General features: G+C 46.8%; 1 protein-coding gene across 4 annotated transcripts in view; it reads right to left on the bottom strand.

Annotated features, from left to right (window-relative positions):
• The window catches only part of cacnb4a (calcium channel, voltage-dependent, beta 4a subunit), a 416,613-nt gene that overhangs the window by 13,123 nt on the left and 384,670 nt on the right, over positions 1 to 18,820 (bottom strand). For 3 of the 4 annotated variants that reach the window (XM_085986904.1, XM_085986905.1, XM_085986906.1), the window contains one exon: positions 18,275 to 18,460. In XM_085986904.1, coding sequence (XP_085843030.1) covers positions 18,275 to 18,460 — 186 coding nt within the window. The remainder of the gene's footprint in view (positions 1 to 18,274; positions 18,461 to 18,820) is intronic. The other variant, XM_085986907.1, reaches the window with a different exon arrangement.

Below are 18,820 nucleotides of genomic sequence, written 5' to 3'. Positions count from 1 at the left end.
TTTCATTATCCTGATCTTTTGACCCAATATCATTTCTCTGTATTACAGTGATTCCTTCCTTTATTAACATAGCCACCCCACCTCCCCTTCCTTCCTGCCTGTCCTTCCTGACCGTTAAATAACCTGGTATGTTTAATTCCCAGGCATTGTCACCCTGCAGCCATGTTTCTGTAATGGCCACAAGATCATACCCATATGTAGTTATTTGTGCCATTAACTCATCTATTTTGTTACGAATGCTACGTGCATTCAGATAGAGAACTTTCAAAGATGTTTTGTGACACTTAGTTCCTGCTTTTGCCCTTTTTATTACTTTACCTTTTACTCCATACCTTCTGCCCCTTCCTGGCACACTCTGGTTTTTAATTTCCCCACTGCTACCTAAGTCTATTACCTTCTCTGTTGTCATTTTTATTATTTGCTCTCTAGGAACCTCCCCCCCACTAGTTAGTTTAAAGCCCTCTCTACAGCCCTAGTTATATGATCTGCCAGGACTCTAGTCCCAGCACTGGCCAAGTGAAGCCCGTCCCAACGGAACAGCTCCCTCCTGCCCCAGTACTGGTGCCAGTGTCCCAGGAAGCAAAACCCATTTCTCCCACACCAGTCTTTGAGCCACGCATTTAACTCTCTAATTTTATTTGTCCTAGCCAAATTCACTCGTGGCTCAGGTAATAATCCAGAGATTATTACCCTTGTGGTTCTGCTTTTTAATTTGGCCCCTAGCTGCTCAAACTCCCTCAGCAGAACCTCCTTCCTTATCCTATCTATGTCGTTGGTACCAACATGGACCACGACAACTGGATCCTCCCCCTCCCACTCCAAGTTTCTCTCCAGTCCAGAGGAGATGTCCTTAACCCTGGCACCGGGCAGGCAACACAGCCTTCGGGACTCTCGCTCTCGGCTGCAAAGAACTCTATCTATCCCCCTAACGATACTATCCCCTACCACTACAACATTTCTTTTAACTCCCCCCACTTGAATGGCCCCCTGCTCCACGGTGCTGTGGCCAGGTTGCTCATCCTCCCTGCAGTCCCTGCTCCTGTCCCCACAGGGAGTAAGAGCCTCGAACCTGTTGGACAAGTGCAAGGGCTGCGGCTCCTCCAACACTACCTCCTGGATCCCCGTACCTGCCTCACTTCTAGTCACACCATCCTGACCCTGGCCACGGACTACATCTGAATTAATTAATCTAATTGGTGTGACTACCTCGTGATACACAGAGTCCAGGTAACTCTCCCCCTCCCTGATGTGTCTCAGTGTTTGAAGCTCGGTCTCCAGCTCTTCAACACGGAGCCGGAGTTCCTCGAGCAGCCAACACTTACTGCAAATGTGATCACCGTGAGCATCAATGGTGTTCACCAGCTCCCACATATTGCAGCAGCAACACATCGCCTGATCTCCCATTCTATGTAATTAATTAAATGTATTAATATTATTCTTAAATATCCTCTGCCCCGATTCTAGATGGTGTATATCACACTTTAGAAACTATAAACCAAAGAGATTTAAGCTTAAAAGGGAGAAATACTCACCAACCAATCACTTACCCGCTTTCTGGTGACGTCACACTTGGATTACTTTTTACCTCTCTCCTTCCCTCCGAGTTCAGAGACTGGAGACTGGAACGCCTTACCTGGTCTCTGGGGACTTTTATAGCCCCGCTCTGCCGCTCAGGTTTCCCGCCGACGCTGTGAGACCTTACCTGGTCTCTGGGGACTTTTATACCCCGCTCTGCCGCTCAGGTTTCCCGCCGACGCTGTGAGGCCTTACCTGGTCTCTGGGGACTTTTATAGCCCCACTCTGCCGCTCAGGTTTCCTGCCGATGCTGTGAGGCCTTACCTGGTCTCTGGGGACTTTTATACCCCGCTCTGCCGCTCAGGTTTCCTGCCGACGCTGTGAGGCCTTACCTGGTCTCTGGGGACTTTTATAGCCCCGCTCTGCCGCTCAGGTTTCCCGCCGACGCTGTGAGGCCTTACCTGGTCTCTGGGGCCTTTTATACCCCACTCTGCCGCTCAGGTTTCCCGCCGATGCTGTGAGGCCTTACCTGGTCTCTGGGGCCTTTTATACCCCGCTCTGCCGCTCAGGTTTCCCGCCGACGCTGTGAGGCCTTACCTGGTCTCTGGGGCCTTTTATACCCCGCTCTGCCGCTCGAGATTCCCGCCGACGCTCTTGGGTCGGAGCGATCATAATATGATACAATTCTTCATTAAGATGGAGAATGAAGTAGTTGACTCAGAGACTAGGGTCCTCAATTTAAATAAAGGAAACTATGATGGTCTGAGGAGCGAGTTGGGTAGGATTGATTGGGGAATGGCACTCAAAGGGTTGACGGTGGATAGGCAATGACAAACATTCAAAGACCGAATGGATGAGCTACAGAATTTGTTCATCCCAGTTTGGCATAAAAATAAAACAAAAAAGGTGACTAAACCGTGGCTAACAAGGGAAATTAGGGATAGCATAAGATCCAAGGAGAGGACATATAAATTGGCCAGGACAAAAGCAATAATCCTGAGGATTGGGAGCAGTTTAGGATTCAACAAAGGAGGACAAAGGGATTAATTAAGAAAGGGAAAATAGAATATGAGAGTAAGCTTGCAGGGAACATAAAAACTGACTGTAAAAGCTTTTATAGATATGTGAAGAGAAAAAGATTGGTGAAGTCAAGCGTAGGTCCCTTGCAGTCAGAATCAGGGGAATTTATAATGGGAAACAAAGAAATGGCAGACCAACTAAATTCATACTTTGGTTCTGTCTTCACAAAGGAGGACACAAATAACCTCCCAGAGATGCCGGGGAACATAGGGTCTGATGAAAGGGTGGAACTGAAAGAAATCAGTATTTGTAGGGAAATGGTGTTAGGAAAATTGATGGGACTGAAGGCCGATAAATCCCCAGGGCCTGATAATCTACATCCCAGGGTACTTAAGGATGTGGCCCTAGAAATAGTAGATGCATTGCTGTTCATCTTCCAGAACTCGATAGACTCTGGAACAGTACCCATGGATTGGAGGGTAGCTAATGTTACCCCACTATTCAAAAAAGGTGGTAGAGAAAAAGCGGGGAATTACAGACCGGTAAGCCTGACATCGGTAGTGGGGAAAATGCTAGAGTCTATTATAAAAGATGTAATAGCAAAGCACTTGGAAAGCAGTGACAGGATCGGACAAAGTCAACATGGATTTACAAAAGGTAAATCATGCTTGACTAATCTACTGTAATTTTTTGAGGATGTAACTGGTAAAATAGATAAGGGAAAACCAGTGGATGTGGTGTATTTGGACTTTCAGAAGGCTTTCGATAAGGTCCCACATAAGAGATTAGCGTGCAAAATTAAGGCACATGGGATTGGGGGCAAGGTATTGACTTGGATAGAGAACTGGTTGGCGGATAGAAAGCAAAGAGTTGGAATAAACGGGTCGTTTTCCGAGTGGCAGGCAGTGACTAGTGGGGTATCGCAAGGATCGGTCCTAGGACCCCAGCTGTTCACAATATATATTAATGATCTGGACGAGGGAATTGGATGTAATATCTCCAAATTTGCAGACGACACAAAGCTGGGTGGGAGGGTAAGCTGTGAGGAGGATGTCGTGAAACTCCAGTACGATTTGGACAGGTTGGGTGATTGGGCAGAAACATGGCAAATGCACTATAATGTGGATAAATGTGAGGTTATCCACTTTGGTGGCAAAAATAGGAAGGCAGATTATTATTTGAATGGCAATAGATTGGGAGAAGGGGAAGTGCAAAGAGACCTGGGTGTTCTTGTGCATCAGTCGCTGAAGGTAAGCATGCAGGTGCAGTAGGCGGTTAAGAAGGCAAATGGTATGTTGGCCTTCGTAGCAAGAGGGTTCGAGTACAGGAACAAGTATGTCTTGCTACAGTTGTACAGGGCCTTGGTGAGACCGCACCTTGAGTATTGTGTGCAGTTTTGGTCGCCTTACCTGAGGAAGGATATTCTTGACATGGAGGGAATGCAGCGAAGATTCACCAGGCTGATACCTGGGATGGCAGGAATGACGTATGAGGAGAGATTGTGTCGATTGGGCTTATACTCACTGGAGTTTAGAAGATTGAGAGGGGATCTCATCAAAACCTATAAAATTCTGTCAGGTCTGGACAGACTAGATGCAGGAAGGATGTTTCTGATGGCCGGGGAGTCCAGAGCCAGGGGTCATAGTCTAAGGATAAGGGGTAAGCCATTTAGGACTGAAATGAGGAGGAATTTCTTCACCCAGAGAGTGGTGAACCTGTGGAATTCTCTGCCACAGAGGGCGGTGGAGGCCAGTTCATTAAATATATTCAAGAAGGAGTTGGATATATTTCTTAAGGCTAAAGGGATCAAGGGATATGGGGAGAAGGCAGGGACAGGGTACTGAATTTGGATGATCAGCCATGATCTCATTGAATGGCGGAGCAGGCTCGAAGGGCCGAATGGCCTACTTCTGCTCCTATCTTCTATGTTTCTATGAAATGGTGGAAGCAGCTGGTATTAATTCATTTAAATGCAAATAAAAAAATAACATTATGGGATACAGTATATGAGTAATTTGAGACATGACTTGTGGTAAGTGTAGCATGTTTGGGAGGAAAACACAATTTCTAAATTTGCGGATGACACCAAATTGGGGGGGGGATAGTCAACACTGAGGAGGACTGCAACAAATTACAGGAGGACATTGATAAACTGCAAAATGGGCATATAATTGGTCAATTAAGCTCAACACAGACAAATGTGAGGTATTACATTTTGGTAGGAAGAATAGGGAGGTCACATCACCTGGAGGGTGCGAGTCTAGGTGGGGTAGAGGAACAAAGGGATCTCGGAGTACAAATACACAAATCACTAAAAGTAGCGACACAGGTTAGCAAGGCCATAAAAAATGCCAACCAAACACTAGGGTCAATTTCTAGAGGGATAGAATTGAAAAGTAGGGAGGTTATGCTAAACCTGTATCGAATCTTGGTTAGACCACAGTTGGAGCACTGTGTGCAGTTCTGGTCGCCATATTATAAAAAGGATATCGAGGCACTGGAGAGGGTGCAGTGAAGATTTACCAGGATGATACCAGAAATGCGAGGGTATACATATCAGGAAAGGATGAACAGGCTGGGTCTCTTTTCTCTTGAAAAAAGGCTGAGGGGTGACCTAATAGAGGTCTATAAAATTATGAAAGGTTTTGATAGAGTGGATACCGAGAGAATGTTTCCACTTGTGGGGAGGAGCATAACTAGAGGCCATCAATATAAGATAGTCACCAAGAAATCCAATAAGGAATTCAGAAGAAACTTCTTCACCCAAAGAGTGGTTAGAATGTGGAACTCGCTACCACAGGGAGTGGTTGAAGCAAATAGTATAGATATATTTAAGGGGAGGCTAGACAAGCATATGAGGGAGAAGGGAATAGAGGATTATGCTGATAGATTTCGATGAGGAAAGATGGAAGGAGGCTCATGTGGAGCATAAACACCGGCATGGACTGGTTGGGCCGAATGGCTTGTTTCTGTGCTGTATATCCCATGTAATGTAATCCTATGAAAAAGGTGACTTTAGAACTATGGTTCCCAAAGCTCTCCACCACTGGGGATTTCCTTGTGTCATTCCTGGGTCTGTTGTAGACTAATCGATAGCGATTGATTGCTATGATTAGTCAACAACTCCATTATTGCTGGGTTAAGCGACTACCAGGATGGTAGAAGGCGAACTAGATGGACTGTCATCTTATTTCATATAGCAATTCCTATGTTCCTATGAATGAAGCTCTGGTGATGTCAGCCCAATGGATTCCTATAGAGTATCACTGAGAGGGTTCATGCGATCTACTGCAACTGTGCTCAGATTACGCACCTGAGATCTGTCCTCAGACATCAATGATGATGTGTGCTACTCAGTGGCATTTTGCAGAACTGCGAACCCTTGCTGCACAACATTGCCCAATTGTGCACCAACTGCACATGCATGTCCACTTGAACTCTTGATATATCCTCCATTTCATAGTTGGACTCGTGAAGTTGAAATCACAAAGCAACTCAATAGGACCCATGACGGTGTGATGCATCTGTTCAGCAGCTACCAGCCCTTCTTCAGCTACCATTCTCACCACTTCCACATACCGAGAAGTATTTCCTGTTCTAAATCACTAACCCCCTGCCCCCCACCCCAGAGTGTCCATCTCTGGGCTAGTGTGCTTCGAGTGGTAATGATTCTGCAGGCTATGAAGAGAATGTCTGAACTGCTACTATTGAGACTGTCACCTATCTATAACAAGAAGGAAAGGCACAAGATAGGGCATATTGTTCCTATACTTCCTATTGTTCCAGACAATAGATGGCACATTTTGCGATACAGAAGTCACTGCTAAAACATATCCCCACAGAAAAGACATGTAATTATAATTATTCCTCTCCTACACCGTGGGCATCACCTATACCTAATGTCCCAATTGATGATCTCCATCTTAGCATCTTTGACGGGGCAAATTTGTCTTCTTGAGTTCCTCCACCCACCTATAATCTGTGCTCTTTGTTAAACAAAAAGGTGGATTGACTAAGCAAATATTGAGTGTTTTGTATTTTAGGTAGCAGCAGTTTTATGGTATTGGGCATAGTTTAGCTGAATGTAAAGTGCTTTGCCTACGGAAAGTTTACGGGAAACTTTGAGGGTTGTTTGAATGCATTGTAATTATCAACTCATTATGTGAATTATAATCAGTCTTCAATTTTCCTGAGCAGATCATTTTAGATGATCACTTTTTGTTTCTGCTTTACCAGTTCTTAACCATGTTCATTGCTTCCCTTTGTGTTGCATTTGCAGCAGGTATTTTTTTTTCATTTATTCATTTATGGGATGTGGGCATCTCTGGTAAGGCCAGCATTTATTGCCCATCCCTAATTGCCCTTCAGAAGGTGGTGGTGAGCCGCCTTCTTGAACCGCTGCAGTCCGTGTGGTGAAGGTGCTCCCACAGTGTTGTTAGGGAGGGAGTTCCAGGATTTTGAGTCAGCAATGATGAAGGATTGGCGATATATTTCCAAGTCAGGATGGTGTGTGATTTGGAGGGGAACTTGCAGGTGGTGGTGTTCCCATGTACCTGTCCAAAGTTGTTGGATCAATTTATATTAAGTGTACTAAAAATCTCGAGTAAACTTTTCTGACATCTGTAATTTATGTTAAGTGGCATTGGTGGCTACCTACATATATGGCAGACTATATACATATATATATATAGATACACATACACACACACACATTTATAGATATATATAATAAATATATATGTTTATTCATGTTTATTCTTATTTCTCACCATCATATTTTCTTCAAGTCTGCCACCCTCTTCAAGATATTATTCCAGTTCTTGATGGTACTTGAGCCAACATTGATCTCCTGATGAAGGGTCATCGACCTGAAACGTTAACTCTGTTTCTCTCTCCACAGATGCTGCCTGACCTGCTGAGTATTTCCAGCATTTTCTGTTTTTGTTTCAGATTTCCAGCATCCGCAGTATTTTGCTTTTGATCCACTGTCTAGTGCTACCCGCATTAGTTATCACATGGTATCTTTTACAGAATCAGACTGCTTTCTCACTTCACACTCCAGCCACTTGATATCTATTCAACACATCCCCATCAAAATTGCATCTAGTTTCTTCTCCCTCTCAGCATATACACTACCAGCAGGAACCCCACACATGTGCACTCTCCTTCTCACTAACTTTCACCTTTTTTTTCGGCAGGACGAAACACCGCACAACACCAGGGAGAGGAGAAAAAACTGGGGGAGGACCACCCAACCTGAAGATCTGTCAGAGCTGGAGCAACAAGCTCTCGAGATCAGTGGCGCATCAGTAGCTGAATTGGGGTTTCCGAGGTTGTGGGCTTATCTGACTATTACTTGTGCCCCTTCATGTACCTTAGAAGAGTACAACATCAAGCTGCATTGTGAACTCTGCTATTGTCCAGCCTCTCAGTGCCATGCAGATTTGTCCCTTTTCTCTGTCAACTAGGTCCTTCTCAGCAGCAAGAAACTCCTGAAGAAGATACCTCTGAGAAGAACAATCCGGCTGAGGATGCACTGTCATGTGCTCCAGCAGGAGTGAGCGTGAGCAGGAGCAGGTAGTGGTGGCAGGGACAACCCAAGAGATGGCTCAACAGAGAGTGAGGTGCTCTCCCAGGTCAGCTGAGGTGAACAGAGATGAGGACTTCAGGGGCCCAGCCTCACACAAGCAGTTACATTAGGTATTGGAAGTCCTGCCAAACAGGTTCAGTATAATGGTTGAAAGTATGGAGGTGTCTGCTTCCAGCTTGCATAGTGTCATCTTGCATGGCATCACCACACTGCAGTCTGTTTGAGGCTGCTGTTGTTGCTGCTCTTCCTCCAACTTCAACTGCACTTCCTAAAACCCGTGACCTCCACCACCTAGAAGGACAAGGGCAGCAGGTGCATGGGAACACCATCACCTCCAAGTTCCCTTCCAAGTCACACACCATCCTGACTTGGAAATATATCGTCGTTCCTTCATTGTCGCTGGGTCAAAATCCTGGAACTCCCTCCCTAATAGCACTATGGGAGTACCTTCACCACACGGACTGCCATGGTTCAAGAAGGCGGCTCACCACTACCTTCTCAAGGGCAACTAGGGATGGGCAATAAATGCCGGCCTTGCCAGCGACGCCCACATCCCATGAATGAATAAAGAAAAACTGTTCCTCCATCAAAAGTAATGAAGCAAAAATGGCATCCATGATAAGCTGTGAGAGCTTAATCAGGGTGCATAAAATAGCAGGCAGCAGGAATGGGTCAGTAAGTCGAATCAATCAACTTTAACAGCTCCCATGCCCCAATCCCACCTGGTGGCGTGGGTTAAAATTGACCTCCACTGACTGCGTGCTAAGAGTAATTTTACTCCTCAAGAGGAAATGGAGATCATAAATGGCTATGGGGAGGGAGGTGGGGGGAAATTGGGCTTGGTAGCGCCCATTTTTTGGGCGCTACGAGGCTGCTTAAGGTTCCAAAATGGCGCACGCATACTTCTGACATGAAGTGCGCCAGACGCCATATTGGTAAAGGGGTTAGCGTGCATGCAGCTAACGTCCACCAGAAGTGTGCAGAGCAGACACATTATGATGTCAATCAGCGTGCAACGCTGATTTGTCACCACTGCTGCCATTTTGGAACTCCACGCTTCAGCCTATGCCCTCTTTTAACCTCGCACAGCTGAACACGATGTTAAGCAGCACAAAGAACTCCCCACCAGCGCTATTTCAAGGGATTATCAACAGCCTTTATTACTTCTGGCTGTTGCTACAATTCTACATGTTTTTGGTGCTTTCCATAGTTGTTTCAAGTTTCAGGAGTCTGTAGGGAGCGGTGTGGCAGGTGCTGAAGTACTTTTTGCTGACTTCAAGGCTTCTGCACAAAGCAGTTGCTCCCGGACATGGGTGCAATAGTAGGCCTCCCTCTTGGAATCAAGCATGACTGGGCTAATGAGCAGAGGCCACGCAGAGCAGGACAAGCTGCTAGAAGATGGAGGAGGAGGAGGGGGAGAAGGGATCTCAGCATGAGGGTGTTCAGGGAGCAATTCTCCAACCTGAACTTCAGTGACGACCAATGTTTGAGACGTCTGCGCTTGTCTAAGAGGTTGTCATTGAAATCTGCCAACTGCTGTAGCCACAACTCCAACCTCAGTGCAGGTTAAGGATTACATTGCCAATGACTGTGAAGGTGACCATGGCTATGAACTTTTATACCTCTGGCTCCTGCTGGAGATAGTAGCAGCATCTCGCGGTTTGCAGTGCATTGTTGCATAAGGGAAGTCACTGAGGCTTTCTATGCAAAGATAGATAACGTCATTTAGTTCCCTCTTGCCACAGAGAAGCAGACAGAGCGAGCACGAGGGTTTGCAAGGATTGCAGAGTGCCATTGACTGCACGCATATTGCTTTTTGTGCGCCTCATGTCAACTCTACCACCTAAACCAAAAGGGATTCCACTCCCTCAACGTGCAGCTGGTGTGTGACCATCGGCAGCGCATCATGCAGTCAATGCCCGCTATCCTGGCAGCAGTCATGATGCATTAATTCTGCGACAGTCCTCCGTGCCAGTGGTATTTCAGCCACCACGGCAAACCAAAGGGTGGCTACTGGGCAACAAGGGCTATCCGCTGATGAAATGACTCATGATTCCGGTTTGCAACCCACACGCAGCATGCATACACAGGCCTAGAAATTGAGTTGACGCCGTGCCAGGGCTTTAGCGCCGGAAATTTAGCGCCGGCGCTAATTCCCTTGCGCGCGCCAAAAATTCAGTAGCGCCGCGCCCAGACGGCTGCCGGCGCTACTGGCGGGCGTGAGTGCCTCCCAATGGGCGCTGAGTGCCGCATTGCGGCGCTAATCCGGCGCTGCGGCACCCGATGCGGTGCGGCAGGCTGGGGAAGTGCAGGCCTCCTCCTCCCGTTAAGGAGGCGCTGCCTTCACCCGATCGCTGGCCGTTTGATTTTTTCAAAAATGAGCCCGGCACCTCGGACAAGTGCCGGGCTTGCAGGCCAGATGCATCTGTTCCGCGGGGGGGGGGGTGGAGGAGTCCGGGGAGGGAGGTGCGGGCAGGCGGCCGGCGGGAAAGCGGCCGGCCGCCGCGCAACCTTAATGCGCCGGCGCTAACTTGTGTAAGACTCGGTTGCCAGAGTCTTACTTGCGGCTGCCACGGGCGAGGCGGCCGCAACTGAATTTTGGCGTTCGGGCGCGTTGCCACGGCAACCGGGACGCTGCGCACACCGATGACGTCATCGGTGCCGGCGCAGCGCAACCGGCTAATGCCGATGGCAGCGCCGAAGTGAATTTCAGAAACGGCTATCATTGCGGCGCTAGGCCCTCTAGCGCCGCAAAATGGGCGCTAACCCTACTGAATTTTCAGCCCTGAGAGTCATGCTGCCACAAGAAATCTGATAGAGCAGCCCATTGGTGTCCTGAAGCAATGATTCCGCTGCCTGGACCGCTCTGGAGGAGCCCTGCAGTACTTGGCTGAGCGGGTCTCAAGATTTGTGGTGGTATGCTGCACGCTGTACAACCTGGACATCATGAGGGAACAGCCCTTGCCACCACCTATCAGGCAAGAAGCTGAGGAGCACGAGGAGGAGGAGGCAGAGGAAGAAGAGGAGGACGAGGAAGAGGCAGAAAGAGGAGGAAGAAGAAAGGAGGCTGCAACCGAGACAGACCCTTTCTGCCCAGCTGTACGTAAAGAACTAATTCAAATGCGATACCAATAACCTCAACCCCAATTCCCCATTCACCAGCAGTCCCACACTCCTTACCTTCCCTCTGTCACTGACCATCACATCGTCCTCTTGAACACAATGCAAAAATAAAGCCAACACAAAATACACATTCCAATACAAATTTATAAATTAAATCATGCCATATTGCATACAAAAATAAACTCATCACCCTTGTACATTCCCTTAGTGCTTGTCTTCCATGTGCCTTTGCCTGTCCTAGTGCTCCTACGCAGTGCTACCCCAGTGGATGCAGCATGGTTGGCGGAAGGCTGCTGACTTTCAGTGGAGGAGACTATAGATGGCCTTGGGAGATAACCTTGAGGAGCTCTGGGCCTAGAAGGCCTGGCTTCAGACTGCACCATCTCGGCATGGGCGGCAGCAGTCTAGGCTGGCTGACAGGCAATACCAAGGGCACTGGCGGACTGGCAGGGCTGGGAGTACCAAATCTGTCTTCCTGAGAGAGGACAGCAGGTTCATGCTTCATGGAGCTACTGCCACTCCCCCAGGTGGTGCCTCAACAATCCTAGTAATTTGTTGGAGGACAGATTGCTGGACTGCTGTAGCACCCTGGAAGCCCCTTTGAACACTGGTATCCAGAGCCATGATGGCGGCAGTCTGACCTTCCACTGCAGCACTCAGACATTGGGTGGCTGCTGCTTGGGCTGCACTGGAAGCTGAGACATCGGCCATCAGACGCTGCATCATGGATGATGGAGTTGGCCACCAGTTCCATGCTGGAAAGGATGGGCTCCAAGCTCTGTGCCAAGTTGGTGCTGGACTCCTCCATGCTCCTTGACATTGAACGCAGCCTTTCTGGCAGGCTTCCCAATGCACCAAGCATTTTGGTGTGTGCACCCATCGGCTGTTTACTGTAGCCTGCCCCATCGAAGTCCTCATCTGAGTCCTCTGCAGCAGAACTCGTGTGTGACCTCTCCCGCCGGCTAGCTTGCCCCTTGCCCTGGCTGCAGCGCACTTGTGCCCGGTGTCTCGCCATGTACAGATCTTGCCTCTGTGCTATCCTCTAAGATACGTGCAGTGTCAGTATCTGAGCTGGTGGCTGCGAGTGTGAAATTGAGTGACGGTGTGTCTTCATCATCACTGTCTTCCTGCTCTTCCACCACTGCCTGTGCAGGTTACAGTTCTTGGGTATCTGAAATGAAAAAGGGCCAAGGGTTGGACTGTGGTGAGGGGAGAGGAGAAAATAAGAAATGCATGCTTACACCATCTGCAGCTTGTAAGTTAGAAGAGAATTAGTGATCGGGGGAAGTGAGATGCGAGAAGGAGGATTAGGTATGAAGATACCGTCATCTTCAATGGATTCAGTCCTGCCGGTGTCCACGGCCTCAGCAATGGCCCTTCCCATAATGGCCAGCACCGTGTCCTCCATAGGTGTTAGAACATGCAGGCGCGCCTCGCCCCCTCCAGTTAGTGTCTGCTGCCTCTGGTTGTGTGCCACCTTCTCCTGCAAGAGGGAGGTGTGTCAGTGAGAGTCGTGCAATATGTTTGGGTGATGTGGCTGTCATGGTTGAACAGCCGGCAGTGTGCGAAAGCTGTGAGATGTGGGTGTGAGGCAACCGTGCTAAGTGTGAGAGGGTGAGGTGAAGCATATGAATGTTAGGTATGAGTCCTGATTGACAGAGATTGTTGGTAGATGAGTGATGGGGGTGTGGTGAATTGAGCAGTGGCTGAGGCTAGTGGCACAGTTGGTAAGATATGGCATTGGAAGGTGCATCCATTGACCTTGACCACTCATGTGAGGTCACTAAACTTCTTGTGGCACTGCATCCAGGTCCTTGGGGCTAAACTCTTGGCATGGAACTCCGCAGCTATCTGTTCCCACTGCCTTCTCATTGTGTGTCTAGAGGGCCTCCTGCCCCCCTGCAGATACAGGACATCTCTCCTCCTTTCCATCTCCTCCACCAAGACCTCCAGTGCAGCGTCAAAAAAACGTGAGTGCCCGCTCTCTCCCATGGTCAGCCATTCTTCACTCTTTCCCAGGTTAGATTCAGTTGCAGAACAACTCCCAGCGCCTGCTCCAGCCACAATACACCTCCCCTTTAAGAGGTGCAGGCTAGCTTTAAGTACTGCAGGCTAGCTTTAAGCAGTGCAAGATACTAACGATATTGGGCCCCCTGCTGATGTGTGCAGCCAGCGAGCAGCACGGTTAGTGCCGGCTGCACGCAGAAATCATTACAACGAGCAGGCAGCGCGAAGTTGGCGTGCTGCCTGCATTACACTGATCGGGCACGGGTTAATTGTGCATCGCGATCCCCGCGCCCGTTTTCGGGGCGCTATCCAATTTAACCCTCCAGAGGCTCTAGGTAAACAGCAGGATACAAAGAACATTCTGATTCATCTATGAGCAATGGAAAATAGATTGACAGATTGAGAGAATTCAGTCAAGCTGGAGGAGCCAAAGGAAATATGTAGGATTTGACTGGAGGCAGTCGTGAAATGATAAACACACACACCCACACACGCACACAGACAATGGGGAGGCAGATTATGAAGGATTCGACTGCAGGTTGGCCAAAATGAGACAGAGGGATTAGGAAGACTTTGGTTACATGCATATGATAGAACACAATTTTGTATCTTCCAAAGCTTAATTTCACACCCAATTTGGTTTATACCCTACATTTCTAAATGATCAACACAAAATTTCAATAATTAACTCACTGCACTATGTACCATTAAATGAAAATAACTGGTAAGGTTTCAGTTTGTTTTCCAACAGACGAAAATGAAGCAGGTGCATTTAACCTTTTCAAACGCATGAATATATAAATAACTTCAAGGAAAATTATCACGTTAACAGCAGATCCTGATTCTAGCTCACTCTCAGCTGGGCTTGCAATAAAAAATGAGCAGCATAGAAGACTTGTTAACTGAGAAAAAAGAAATGCTCTTTGGTTATAATACAGCCCTCAAATGAATGAGGTTTCAGCTAGCTCCAGAATATTTTGTTATGAGAATTTATTGCATCTAACATACGTGTTTTAATGCAGAATGTTATAGACTTGTTCGGTAGCATCTACATTCCTGACATTTTTCTCAATTTTTCAACTCCCTGCACAAATCTGAAATTGCCATCATCCTATTTAGTCCCTTACTTATATTGTCAACAGAACCACGCCACTGTTGTTCTGAGTTCACCCATTTTACTTTGCCAAATAGATTTGATGCACTCGTGACTGCAGCAACATACATTGGTCAGAGCCAGTGCTTTGTGTCTGGGATAGGAGAGAAGTGGCCTTGTAAGGTGGTGTTCCCTGCCTCTGGAGGCATGTACACCCCCTCTTTTTTATATTACAGCACTGTGTCTGAAGGTAAAGCTGCCTGTAGCATTGTAATTTAAACAGGATATAAAAGCTTAATGCTATCTTTGGTGAAAGATCTGGTGAGGCTGCATTTGAAATATTTGGGTGTGTTTTTCTCTGGCCGCACATGAGTGAAGAAATCAGTGCAACTATAAAACAAGTTACTCTATTGTTCACTCGTACCAACTATTACACTTACATTAGCAACTACGTGGCCAATTTTAGGCTCCCTACTTTCAGAAGATCATTGGTGCTTTCAAGAGGATTTTAAGAATGGCCTGGTTGCATTGTTGTGTATTTGAGTGGAGAAACCCCAGGCATGTTTGTACCAAGTAGAGGACCTGTTAAGGGTTACAGATCAAGAGAGAAACGTGGAGGTAATAGCCGACGGCTCATTAAAAGTGCGCAATGTGAGATGGCTACAGGGAAGGCAATCGGGGTTTCAGGATTAATTGAGAAAACCATTACTTCTTATAAGACAAATACCACTATCCTTCGGCTGCATAAGGCTTTGTTACGTCTGCACTTGGGTTAATGGCCCAGAAATTCGGGTCTCCACGGGTGAGTACGCACGGGGTACTCACGCGTAGGCCCAACGAAAGTGCCGGTTTCGTGCATGCACTGCGCATGCGCGGGAAACCAGCACTTCCGTGCCCCTGAAAGAAGGGGTTGACAGGTCGAACACGTGCGCCGGAGAGGCTGCGCGTGCGCATCGAACTTACGTTTTTTTTCCAGTGTTCTCTGGGAGGGTAAGTCTTCAGCAGTTAACACTTTAAAAAAGCAGGCGCAAGGCCTGCTTTTAACAAGGTAAGTGGTGAATTAATTAAAATTAAAACATTTTTTCCACAGGTTAATTATTTTTAAATACTTTAAAGAAAGGTAAGTTTATTTTTAGCCCCGTTAGAAAATGTAATTAATTTTTTCAAAAATTTAAATTATTGTTTAAAATAATTATTTAATGTAATTTATAGTTATTTTAAAAATGTGATTTAAAAAAAAAATTATTTGAAGTTTTAGTGATGTTTTGGGGCTTATAGTATTTATAGGTTTGACAGCTCTTCCTGTCAAACTTATGAATGAAGCATTCCCTGCTACCATTGGCTCTCCATGGCCCACGTGATCCCAGGGGACGCTTCGAACTAACTGCGCCCCAGGATACGCGAGCACTGCGCGCCGGCAGTTGGAGCAGGCTGTCCAGTTTTTGTCCCCACACATGGCAAAGGAAATCGGGACTCTGGAGAAGGTGAAGAGGATGGCTACCAGGTTCATATCTAGCCTTAGGGCTCTTAGTTACTAGGATAGGTTCCAAGTGAGAGATCCTATGCGAGACAACATCATTCGTGTCCGAGGCCGGGACCCAGGAGCGAGGATGAGCCCAGCAGCGAAGGTCAAGGCCCAGGAGTGGCGCAGCGTGGACCAGCAGCGGGGTCGGGGCCCAGGGAAGGTGTGGCACGGGCCAACAGCGGGGTCGGGAGGACCACAATGCATTCTACGAAACCCAGGCAGAGAGGACCTGTGGGAAGGAGGGAGGAGGACAGTACCAGTATGTTTGTGTGTGTGTGCTAGGCCGTTGCAGCAGAGCCTGGTCTCCAATCATCTTGGATCCCCTTGCCATTGGACCAAGACCTTGCTCTGTCAAGCCCGTGTGGTAGCTGGTGTGCAACGGCCACCCCACGTTAAAAGAATTCACGCACAGGCATCTTCCACCCTTTAAAATGAAGTTCGGGACCTGGAACATCAGGACCCTCATGGACAACCCCAACAGTGACAGACCGGAATGCCATACTGCTATCTTTGCTCGGGAGCTCAGACGTTTCGATATTGACATTGCCGCCTTAAGTGAGACCCGGCGGTGGTTACACCTTCTTCTGGAAAGGCAAACCCGAAGAAGAATGCCGCCTCCATGGGGTAGGCTTCGCAAAAAGAAGGTTCCAAGAATTAAGGCTGTTTAGTTTAGAGAAACGTAGGCTTAGAGGGAACATGCTTGAGGTTTTTAAAATAACGAGAGGGTTGGCTGGAACAGACTTGACTAGTTCCTGAGTGAAGAAGTCATTTTCAGTTATAGACAGTAACTTATAAAAGGGATGTTGATGAATAGTGTGCTATTCTCGGTCCCCTTGCTTGATTGCTGTAGGGAGTCAGAGAGGAATTTACGAAAGCTTTTCCTAAGTTGGCCACAGTAGATTTGTGGTTTGCATGCTCACATAAAGCAATTATCATGGAATCATAAAAATGTCAGCATAGAAGGAAGCCATTCAGCCCATCATGCCTGTGCCAGTGCTAGCTCCACATCAGAGCTACTTGAACTGCTACTGAACACACACAAGAAAGAGCCAGATGTATAGTTAGTTTGGACCAGCACTGAAGGTTATAGAGGTACTTGAATGCTACATGGAACATGTTGGTTACTGAACTGCTGAGACCACAGAAAGGTTGTGTCAAGGGAAGGAACTGGTCCGTGCTATATCGTATCAGGTGTAAGACGTGATTGATATTCTGGACTTCTGCCCAATGGAGTAGCTTGATGGGCGAAATACCCTTTTCGCATTTCATGCTTTTTCCAATGTTACGTAAATAAGACCTCATCCTTAGTTCTCTTTCTGCTGTTGTCATGTGCTTTTGTCTCTGTGCATATTAAGGATTCTCCTTAAGAGTTGATACAATTGTAGTAGTCATTTGCTGTTTTGTTTAGAACTTCTGCTAAAATTTCAGAATTTTCAAAAAGTATTTTATAAGCTGGTTCTGCTGAAACTACTTGCTAAGTAATCAGTCAGAAAGGAAATCGGGTTCAGGTTAGGATCACAGCAAAACAGAAGTCAAGAAAAATTCATTTATCACATAAGACTGGGGAGAAGGCACCAAGCTCCTATCGGGTATTTGGAATCTCCTCTAACTCCAATCATAAAGTCATTCTGTCCCAGACTCTGCAGTCAGTACTACATCAAGAGATGCAGAAACCTCTAAAGTGTCAAAGTCATCAATTGATGCTCAGGCAATAACAGTACAATTGGCACAAACATTGGTGAGTACCTATGGAGTTACCAGCACTTCACCTCTGTTCAGTATATGGATATTGATCAAATCAATAAGTTATTCATTTTACAGCAAGAGGGCCTAGCTCTGGCCAAAAGATCAATGCTTTTCTTTTTGCAAATGCAAGAGTAAATCATCAACCAATTAAGTCTCTTCGTTTATTTATGTTTGTATGTTTTATTTGGATAAGCTAAAGTGTAACACGGGCATGATGGGCTGAATGGCCTTTTGTTTAAGATTCTATGATGCTATGATCTGAAGAGTACAGGAAGGAAATAGGACACCTGTAGAATGTGTGCGCCATAACCAAGATTTCATGTGGTGAATTGGACATGTTGGTTGCATTTTGTTGCTCTGCTGCCTCTTCGAACCCAGAACTGAAGATGCAGTTCACAAGAAGATTTTATATACAGGGATGGGGAAGAGCAGCTGATGCAAGCTGGCTGCAAAGGTCTTCAGAGAGGTGACAGAAATGTCTTATTTGTGTGTGGAGTTGAACTACATCCATAGAATGAGGAACATCATAGATATGGTAAGTAATAACACTTGCACACCTTGGTGCAAGAGTGTTCAAATATTTGTGTTGAAATATGGGTCACGGCTTACTTTGTCCCGTTACTTCCACAGGTAACCACATTGTTTGTGTTCATACCTGTAACCCAGAGATAGCTGAAGGATATGTTGACAGTGCAGTACTACCTAGGTTTCGGCCCAGCAATGGATTCAGTGGTGCGCTGCTGGGGGTGTGTGTCGCACGCCAGTATGTTTCAAGGTATTCTGCCAAATGCTCACATGCATCCTCCAACTGGTTTTCATCCAGGATAACATCAAACATTTCCTGTCAAATAGAGAGAAAATCAGCAATTTTAGACACAATAATTAAAGAGAGGTGATTCTTTTGTCACATTTCTAAGCAAACTACATTACAATTTAAAACCTTACAAAACAAAATCCAATTAAAAAGATTAGCTAGTATGTTATTTTATACCAGCAGATCTTTTGTGGGATTGCTCATGGTGAGTTAGAGGATAAGCTAAAGTGTAACACAGGCACGATGGGCTGAATGGCCTCCTTCTGTGCTGTAAGATTCAGGGGGAGAAATTGGGTGAGTAGCACCACTTGTTAGCGCCTAAAGAGGCAGGCAGTGGCTGTAGCGCCACTGGCTGCGCCTCCCGCGATAATGAGTTGGGGCGATAAT

This window comes from Somniosus microcephalus, chromosome 4 (genome assembly GCF_052327205.1).
Source record: "Somniosus microcephalus isolate GS21.2 chromosome 4, FLI_Smic_1.0, whole genome shotgun sequence".
NCBI classification, from domain to species: domain Eukaryota; kingdom Metazoa; phylum Chordata; class Chondrichthyes; order Squaliformes; family Somniosidae; genus Somniosus; species Somniosus microcephalus.
The sequence above is the reverse complement of the archived record's forward strand: the minus strand, read 5'-3'. Positions and strand labels throughout refer to the sequence as shown.